This window comes from Phaseolus vulgaris, chromosome 5, assembly GCF_051622355.1.
Source record: "Phaseolus vulgaris cultivar YP4 chromosome 5, ASM5162235v1, whole genome shotgun sequence".
Classification (NCBI taxonomy): domain Eukaryota; kingdom Viridiplantae; phylum Streptophyta; class Magnoliopsida; order Fabales; family Fabaceae; genus Phaseolus; species Phaseolus vulgaris.
Window position 1 is genome coordinate 8,564,205 of NC_143502.1, and position 10,458 is coordinate 8,574,662.

At 31.5% G+C, this 10,458-nt stretch overlaps 1 protein-coding gene across 1 annotated transcript; it reads right to left on the reverse strand.

Annotated features, from left to right (window-relative positions):
- Positions 1–1,009: 1,009 nt before the first annotated feature.
- On the reverse strand, positions 1,010–3,819 carry LOC137835079 (transcription factor MYB63). The gene is made up of 3 exons (XM_068643418.2): positions 3,520–3,819; positions 2,253–2,382; positions 1,010–2,143 (listed from the first exon to the last, which is right to left on the reverse strand). The coding sequence occupies exons 1-3, from the start codon at positions 3,656–3,658 to the stop codon at positions 1,201–1,203; spliced, it is 1,212 nt and encodes a 403-aa protein (XP_068499519.1). The 5' UTR covers positions 3,659–3,819; the 3' UTR covers positions 1,010–1,200.
- Positions 3,820–10,458: the final 6,639 nt, after the last annotated feature.

Below are 10,458 nucleotides of genomic sequence, written 5' to 3' on the forward strand. Positions count from 1 at the left end.
ATCGGATACGTTATAAGTAGCCTAGAATAAGATATACAAGAGGACACGACTAATATATAAAATACAGAACTTTGGTTATTTATCTTAAGTCCCATGATATTCAATCACATTTTGATTTTATATTTTGGATAATATTAGAATATTTTAAATTATTTCAAGTTTTAATATTTGTAACGTAATATAAATTAACTATTTTTATTATGACAGTAGTGTTAGAGACTAGCACGAGGATTAAATGGTGTGAGGCTGGTCTAGTTTAATTAGTGGTATTGACTTCTACAACTACATTTAATGTTCGAAAATAGAGTTTTCTAGCATATATATATATATATATATATATATATATATATATTTGTATTTGATTTATTTCATAGAGACTATGGAGGGTGCGTGTCCAACTCACTACTTCATATTTCTTAAGTAATTAATATTAAAATGTGTATTAATGTAGTATAATTTTATCTCTTAATTATTAAAATAGGTAAATTTTAAAAAATTATTAAAATTAATAAGTTGTGATTGAAATAGTCACCTTGACACGATTATTATGTTAATAATTTTTTGGGATAAAATTATATCATATTAACAAAATTCTTGATTAACATTGTGTTAATATTTAGTGTGTCTCTCATTTTATCACATTTTTGTTCAAACAAAAATGTAACTTGAGTAAATGTTAATAATTTTTACTTCAATTAATGGAGTTATTTAGCTGAAATAAGTATAGAAGTTTGTAAATTGAAAATTAAAAAGTAATATTGAGAGAAAGTTATGTACTTAAAGTTGACTCAAAGTCGGATATCAATGGGAAATTGACTTGGTAAAATACAACATTTGTGGCTAACCTGCGTGCTACAGTTATAGTCTTGTATACTTGCAAGGTTGTTTTATTTGAATTGTTCAAAGTTGTGGGGACGTGAAGAAAAAATGTCATACTAGTGGCAGTAAGTGGAGAATATCACCTACCCACTTTCATCGTGTATATGATATTTTTGTTGTTTACCTACAATTTATTCAATATACTGCATATTTGTGCTTCAATCTACAATGTAACTTGATTTGGGAGGGGATACATGAAATCATACATCAAAGAGACCTAACCTGTTTGATTAATTTATCGTAGTCAGTATACCTACTAAGTAAATCACAGTTTCATGATTTTTACATGGACTTGTTTTCCAACTACTGGTTTGTATGAAACTAGAGACTAGTATTTTGAGGCCAAAAGGGCCATAATTGGATATTATCAAAGTCCAATTCGGATTCTGCTCGTGTCATATCATCGAAATCAAATGCATGAGTGTGGTGGTCCATTTGTGGCTCAACTGCATAGTTCTTTGGTAGGAAATCATCCTTGTTTGACTCCTTTACCTCACCTACTACTCCAAACTCATTCTCAAAATCATGGGACCACTTCCTGGCCTCAGCATCTTCAACACCCTCTTCAAGAATCATGTTTTGGTTGGCTGGGAACTCACCTAATTGGACTTGGTTTGATTGAAAAGATCCAAGGCTATCATCATCTAACAACTTCCAAAACTCATAATCTGGTTCCCATGGAATTTCAATCAGGTGGTTTGGTTTATCCACCTCTTCTAAAATACGGCCAACGTCACAAGGTCCTAGGTAGGATAATGGAGAAGCCAATTGTTGTTCTGCTTTGTGTGCTACTATGTGGCCTGAATTTACAACATCAGTCTCAACAGAATACATTGAAACTGATAAAGGAGAAGCCAATTGTTGTTCTGGTTTTTGTGCAGCATTCAGGCTCGAATTTATAATATTTGTCTCACAAGATAATGAAGCTGATGACTCTTTTGGATCCTCAGTCATGGCAATTAGTTCACTGGACACTTGTTTTTCTGAATCCTGCTCAATTTTTTCTCCCATTGATAATTGATCAGCTTGGTCATAACATTCATTATAAGGTGTTGTGGTCTTAGGTGAACTTGGCCTCTCATTTGAGAAAAATGACTGAGATGAAGAGGAAGAGGTGGAAGTTATTGTTGATTCTGGCTTGGATTCATCTGTACTTGATCCTGAACTTTTTTTAGGAACCAACCTTTTCTTTAAGTGGGTGTTCCACACATTCTTGATCTCATTGTCTGTCCTACCAGGCAAACGTGATGCAATCTTTGACCACCTGAAACCAGTTTGTGTAGAAACCATAATTAGATAATCTAATGAGAAAACAAAAGTAAAAAATACCATTACAAGAATTATCTTTCTGGTTTGAGACATAAGAGGCATACTTGTTTCCCATGGTCTTGTGTAGCCTTATTATGGTTTCCTCTTCCTCTGGTGTAAAATTGCCTCTCTTCACATCAGGTCTTAGATAATTGATCCATCTCAATCGACAACTTTTTCCACATCTCAGAAGTCCTTAATAAAATGCGAAAAATAAGGGTAAGAAAAATTTGATAACATCTCTACTAGTATTAACAGGATCAAATATTTGTACTTCCAATTCTCTAACATCATGCTTTAGGAGGCATGAAAATTGCAAATTCTTTAATTAAACCAATACTCTTGTATACTCAGAACTGCTTCCAAACAAATAAAGTTACATGATATGGAATAATATTTGTATTGATATTGTACATATAGTGCATATATGTACAATATAAGACAGTAGTACTTGTTTATTTCCTTCTGAATTTTTACAGTTTCTTGGGGTTGTGATTCCTCTTGCTCATTAGTCTGTTTTTAATTTAATGACACTTTTGACTTGCCTCTCCTATTTTAGACTAATTGAAACCAATGAATAAAGTGAAATAATTATAGACACCAAAACACCCGAACAGCATGAAACAATAGTTTTTCTACTTTAAGGAATGCAGGAAATTAGTCATAATTAATCCACAGCAGGAAACATAAAATTTGAAGCGCAGTGCCTTTCTTTTTAAGTACTTGAAATATAAGTTTTTTTTTTTTCTGTGATGAAGGAATTCAATACCCTTATGTGCAAGAATCATGGTAATTTTCCATTTATAGCAAACAATCATGGTGATGGACGGGCAAAATTAATGGTAGGTGGACGTGCATAATCAGAAATTAGTCATTTAAATGTGTCATATTTTCATTGAAATTATTGGTAGAAGGAGGGCCCACAATTGTAGGTGTGATAAGAGACCAATGCTTCAAATGATCTTACTAACATGAGGAAAACCAAAAGTCACCAATTTCTGCCAAACTTTGTTTTCCTATTAACAGAAGGTAGCAGAGAATTGCCGTTGAATGGGACAAACAGTGGATGAAGCAATGCAAATGCAGAAACTGGATTTATCACAAACAGCAGGTTACCATAGAAGCAATAATGCCGTTGCAAAATTTCCATGATCATGCAGTAGTGTTCCTTATTAAAAGATTACAAAATTCTAATTTCTAGAGTTCACAAAAGTGAATGAGATCAAACACCAAAAGAGAGGTTGAAACTTGAAACTAATGTTCTTATTAAAAGATTACCAAGACAAAGCATTCTGTAATAGAAAACACACATTTAATAAAGGGTGTAATTACCAGCTTGTTTTGGGAGGGCACGCCAGTTTTCATGGCCATATTTCTGGATGAAGGCTATGAGTTTAAGGTCTTCTGCAGGGTTCCAAGGACCTCTCTTCACTTGAGTTTTATCACAGCATGGTGCTCTTCCTTTCCCCATGATAATCTCTTTCACAATTTTCACAAACCTTTAGGTCCTATTTATATGCACTCTTTCACTGTGAGTGACCTATGCTATCTGGTTTTCCTTCTCTCTCTCTCTCTCATATACTATCACTTCAATTATGCATCACTAATGTGTCTCCCTTTGCCTATATATATATATATATATATATATATATATATATACTAGCTGGTGCAGAAAGTGGAATGGTCTCAATGAAATGAACCCACAAGGGTCATGCCACAAGCTAGTATACTGAGATGCTATGCAATAAATAGAATGAAGTCTAAAGACTATTTTATCTATCATGCATGTAATTGTAATAAATAAATAAATAAATATGTGTTGCCTATTTAAAATGAAACCTCCATAAATTGTAATTTTTTTTAAAATTGTATTTACATCACTTTCTGTAAATAGGTATGGAATTGTGATTTAGAGCCACCAACTTTCTGTAAATTTATATCACTTCACTTCTTTATGATGTCAAAATTCTCCTAAATTCCAACAGACCCAACTAACATATGGTTGAACTCTAAAAAAGTTTTTTCAAAATTAAATTTTAAAATAAAATTGGCTGATTATTTCTAAAAAGTTAGCGATCAAATATGTTAATAATAAAATAATTACCAATAAACATGTCTGTCGTATTTTTGTCAATTTTCTGTACTTATGATAATTTCTATATAAATTACTATATAGAGAGAATGACTCCAAGATTTCAAGTAGGGTCTTTATAACAGTAAAGTTTATCTCAGATTATAATAATTCACTTCTACTAGTTAATTAGTGTTGGACATTAAATTACCAATTATACAAATATAGTAGTATTGTTTATATAAAGAATGTTTACTGAAAGCAATGAAGCACGCATAATAAAATGACGTAACACTTGGGTGTCTACTTATGTAGAAAATTTAATGCTTGCATGAATTCGATGCAGATTTTTTCTTTTTTTTTTTTCTGAAGTTCAAAACTATCATTAATTCTCTCTCCAAGATTTCTAGATTATGTTTTAAATTGCTTTTTGTCCCTCTTTCCATATATGTTAGGATGACAAAGTGGGTGTAAAAACTCATGACAGATTGTCTATTTTAATTCATTGGTTTATTTAGGTTTGTCTCGCATAACTCCAAGTTTACATGGATTAAGTATGGGGTGGGGCGGGCTGGCCCACATGATCTCATTACTTAAAAATCTATAAATTTCTTTTGTATTACCATATTTTCTTTATGTAACATCATATTTCACATTCCAAAAATTTTACTCACCTATTATTACGCTCGTGTCGTGAGAATAATATTGTTGAGATCATTTATCTAATTCATCTAAAAAAAAAAATTAAATTTATTCAAAAAAAAATTATTTAAAAAATTATTTTTTATTAATTTAAAAATTGTATTTCTTGTACGGGACGACCTAGTAAAATCAACCCGCATATTCTATGCGGAGCAAGCCAACCCAACCTGCATTTTGTGAACCAAATGCGGGACGAGTCAACTTGCATTGTCATCCTTAATATATGTCGTTCAAAATTAGTATTTTGATTAGATGTATAACTTTTTATCTACGTACAAGTAAGTGATTTCATGATCTTTCATATATGTAACTCTTGGTTTCATATATATATATATAGACATTTATGTAAATATTCCCATCTCAATTAGATTGACACACTAATACTTACCAATCATTTGTTTTCACATTAATATATTATTAAAAAAAAAAAAAAAGTATAACTCACTCAGGACCAAACCAAACCCATGAAACAAGAGAGAAGTTTATATCTATTATGAAAAAAAAATTAAACTAATGTAAGATGGTAAACCAGAATACCATAAAAAAATCATCCTATTATCAATCCCAAAGGTAGCCAACTCATCACCACAATGATTTCCTTCCTTGAAGATGTGAGAACTTTAAACTTCTTGTCTTCAAAGATCATTTATGCCAACTAGCTTAATAGACCAAGTCACCATACTGAATAGAAAAAACTTGAGAAAACAAAGAAGAATCGGTTTCAAGCCAAACTCTTCTAAAACTAGCATAACGAAGATATACTACAAGAAAAATATTAAATAACAATCAATTTTAAAGACAAAAATTAATTAATCATTATATTTATTAAGTTAGATAATATTTTAGAAACTAAAACATTATGGATATCTAAAATGGTTTCTATTATTAATAAAAATTTATAAAGTAGTTTCTAAATTGATGTCTAAGTTAGCTACCAAGGTTTCAACTTCTAATAATTTATATTCTAAATTAGTCTTTAAAAGACTAATAGAGACTAATTTAGAATCTAAAGTACTTAGTAGTTAGAATCTTGGTAGCTAATGTTAGATACCCATTTAGAAACTATTTTATAAATTTTTATTAATAATAAAAACTACTTTTAAAACCAATAATTTTTAGTTTATAAAATGATATCTAATTTAGTCAATATAGTAACTAATATTTTGGTCTCTAAAATTAGTTTATATTTAATGATTTTCTTATAGTGATACTCAATCGTGAAAGTGACTCCCATGATCTCAACGTATAAGGAATTCTAAACCGCCAAGAAAGTCCAAGAAAGTAGAGAAGATCCCAATATACTCATTACGTGGACTTATTTATATCATATATTTTTTATATTTTAAATTTGTATTTTTTATAATATATATATATATATATTATTTTTTCAACGATAATTTAAATATATACAATAAAACCAAAAATATGATTAAGTATATTTTTAATTAATAAATGTCAAAAAATACTAAAATGTATACCTTTGTTAGTTGCCAACATTGGGGTTTCTATGTACTTGAAGGAAAGATTTATATACCCAAGGATCACAGCAAAAACCCCTTGTAAAGGAAACACATAAAGGAGGGTCTCATGGGGCACTTTAAAGTTGATAAAAACTCAAATTTTGCTTAAAGAGAAATTCTTTTGGCCCCACATGAGAAAAGATGTCGAGAGACACTATCATAGATGCATTTCACGTTTACAAGCCAAGTCTAAGACAATGCCTCATGGACTCTAAACCCTTATGCAATTTATCCTTGCTCTTCCTAAAACCTAGAAGGAATTTGACTCCATCATTGTAATGGTGAACAAAATTAGCAAAATGGCACATTTTATATCCTGCTACAATGTGGATGATGCAAGCAATATAACAAAACTCTTCCTTAGGAAAGTGGTTAAACTTCATGACATACCTAAGATTATAGTGTCAGATTGAGACCTAAAGTTCATTAGCCATTTATGTGACTAAGCTTAACTTTTCAGGCTAAGTAATGTACGATTTTGGGCTTGTAATTGGACTTTAAGTAGACTAGGGTTAGATTAGAGTTTAAATAACCTAACTAGGGTTTCAATTGGGCTCACTATGACCCAAGAGAAATCCTAAGTCGATTTTAGAGAGGGGAAGGCACATAAGAAGTTTTTTTAGCACATGTTCAAATATGAAAAGCATGAGTGAACAAGTGGCACTTGATCCACTTTACAAGGGATTCAAAATTGAATTCCCCTATTCTTTTCTCCTCCAAATGACTAGACAAGAATGTTATAAATATGACTCTTAATGTATTGTAAAATTCACTTTTTAATTAGTAAGAAATTGATAACAAAATGTGGCCTCTACATATTCTTAAGTCTTCATTAGGATAGTCACCTAATTAGGCTAAACCCTAGCATCCCTCCTAGAAGAGTTGATTGACCTTCTCCTCTAGAAATTACTCCTCTCATTCCACTTCAAACAACCGAGAGTTCATATTCTATCCATTACAAAAAAAATCAGATTTACCTACAAATTTGTATCCTAAGGTAAATTCAGTATTACCCACGGATTATTACCCAAAAATTTGTATTCGTAAATTAATTCAGAATTACCCATAAATTTGTATCTGTAGGTAAATTCAACTTACCCACAAATTATTAACACATACTTGTATCTGTGGGCAATTTCAACATTACATATGAATTACTACCCACAAATTTGTATCCATAGAAAAATTTAACATTGCATATGGATAATTGCCCACTAATTTTTTATTTTATTTTTTTATAAAAGCTTTAATGTTAGACATCACTATGCAACTTGATATCTCAGCTAGGCTGTCACCTCAAGTAATAACAATCATCTGTCATCACATGAAAAAAGTATTATTAAAAAGAATAAAATAAAGAAAATACAAAAAAAAATAAGGGGGGACTAGACCAAAACCCATATGTTAACAAAAACGATATAGGTAAACTATACCTATTCATAAAGAATTCCGAGAACGGACTAGATGGAAGCCTATTATACCAATGAAATGATTCTCTAAGAATAAGTCCTAAATTAGTCAACTTATCAACACACGCATTTCCTTCACGAAAAATATGAGTAACCCTAAACCTGATTTCCCCACAGTAATTAAGACAAGTATTCCATCGATTACGAAGCATCCATGAAACATTAGTCCTAGCAGTAAACGCAACACAAACCAAGGCAAAATCATATTCAAGCCAAATATTTAAGCCCCATCTTTTGAGCTTCCTCCATAGCATGTATAACTCCATAAAACTCAACAACCATAATTGTCTGAACTTCAAGAAATGCAAAGAAAGCACTAATAAACTCCCACGAGAAATACCTCCACAAGTAGCAAGGCCAGGATATCCCCTAGCAGCCTTATCAGTGTTAATTTTAACCCAGCTTGGTGAAGGGAACTCCCTTCTAATAGGAAGAGGACAAAGAACTTTACCAGTACGAGTATTAATATCAAACAACTTAATCACGTTGAAATCCAACATATCATTCTTCCTTGAAGCTTTAGACGAATTTCTCACTAGAGAAGTTTAATCTTTAATTACCTAAATAGCCATAGAAACATCGATTTTATCCTAAAATCTAGCATAATTCCTCATACGCCATATCATCCAAAGAGAAAAAGTTATCACAACAAGCTTAATCAATTTAACCAAAGGACTACTATCACTCTTAATAAAAGAAAGAAAATAATCCTTATTAGAGAAATGAGAAGTAAGAAAAATATGTCGAACCCAACTCCAAATATGCAAAGCATTAGAACATGCAAAAAATAAATGTTGAATAGATTCCTCGTGTTTTTCACAAAGCGTAAACATAGAACATGTATTCAAACCTTTATTCTGAATATGTTGATCTGTAGGAAGCCGCCCATGAAAAACTTTCCAAAGTACTAGAGTTTTGGAAGACGGAATAGATGAAGACCAAATGAATTTACCCCAATCACAGTGAACTCCTGATTCCAAGAAAATAGTCCTAGCCGATTTAAGAGTGAAACGACCAAACTCATTTAGAATCCAATTAGGAATATCCTGTTCCTCCCTAACCATGATATGATTAAAAAAATGAGGCATCTAGTGTAAAGATAAGGGAATATTTCAATCACAACCTGTCCAAAATTGAGAGACTGTATTTGAAATGTTAGCACCATCAGATAACCTTGCAATATTTGCTAAACAAGTAGTAGAACACCATTTATGATTCCAGAAATTAATAAAACTACTTGTAGCCACAGTCCAAGAAGTATAATCAAGTATAATAGCATAAAACTACTTAATTCCAGACCAAAGAGATGAGGATCTATAAAGCATTCTAAACTCGTATTTTGATTTAAGAACACGGGCTTTCAGGAGAAAAGGCCAAGGCTTGTTGCTATAAGAAAAGTTCTAAGCAAGCTTAAGAAGATATGCACTATTTTCATGACGAAGATTAATAATCTTCAAACCTTCATTCTCAAAAGGAGAACAAATCGTATCCCAATTAACGGTAACTATGCTTTTTTTCAGAATATCACCCGTCCAAATAAATTTTTGACACCACTGCTCAACTTGCTTAAGAAGTGAAACTGACCATTTATACATATTAAAGCTATAAGCTAGCAATCCAGTAATCACCGTATTAGCCAACTGAATCCGACCCATCATGCTAAGAGATTTACCTTTCCAAGATGCTAGCTTCAATTTGACTTTATTAGCCAAATGTTGAAGAAATCGACACTTTGGAGCACCAACAAAGATAGGCACTCCTAAATAACTGAAAGGCAAACAACCATGACTATAAGAAAGAATACATTGAATTTTGGTGACAAATCTGGAAGAATTATCCATGGTGAAGAAACTACTATTATAATTATTAACATATTGACCAGAAAAATCACCATATGTTTTAAGAAAAATACTCAAAATTCTAAGAGACTTATTATCCCCCTTACAAAAAATAAATATGTCATCAGCATATAATATATGAGAGGGAATGAGATAACCTTGCAGACTAGCTATGTGTAGAATTTTCTTATCATTCATAAGCTTAGAGATACGTTTACTAAGAACTTCCTTTACAAGACAAAAATGTAAACGAGGCAAAGGATCACCTTATCTGACACATCTACTACAAGGAAAAAAACCCACCAAACTGCCATTTATTCTGATAGAAAGCATAGTTGAACGGAGAATTGTACTAATCCAACCGACAAACGAGTGGTGAAAACCAAAGCGTGTCAAAACTTGATATGATTCCAATAACAAGATAGAGATATTTCATAGACATGTTATGGAGTCAACTAGAGTTGGAATATGAATAGGCACTTTTCTAGAAGTGGATCAATGTTCTTTCATTCAAGAACTCACCAAATCTTAAGCCACCAAACCAAAACTCATGTGTAAATCCATTTCTTGTCAAATGAACCGATAGAAATGAACAAGAATGTAAAAGCACTGATTAAAACTACCTAAGAACCAAAAGAACCGAACAAAAGCAAGAAAGAAAGCTAATGAAC

Coding starts and splice junctions, on each gene's coding strand:
- LOC137835079 (XM_068643418.2), bottom strand. CDS start 3,658: ATGGGGAAAGGAAGAGCACCATGCTGTGATAAAACTCAAGTGAAGAGA. Junction 2,383..3,519: donor TGCCCTCCCAAAACAAGCTG/GTAATTACACCC, acceptor CATTTTATTAAG/GACTTCTGAGATGTGGAAAA. Junction 2,144..2,252: donor CACAAGACCATGGGAAACAA/GTATGCCTCTTA, acceptor AACTGGTTTCAG/GTGGTCAAAGATTGCATCAC.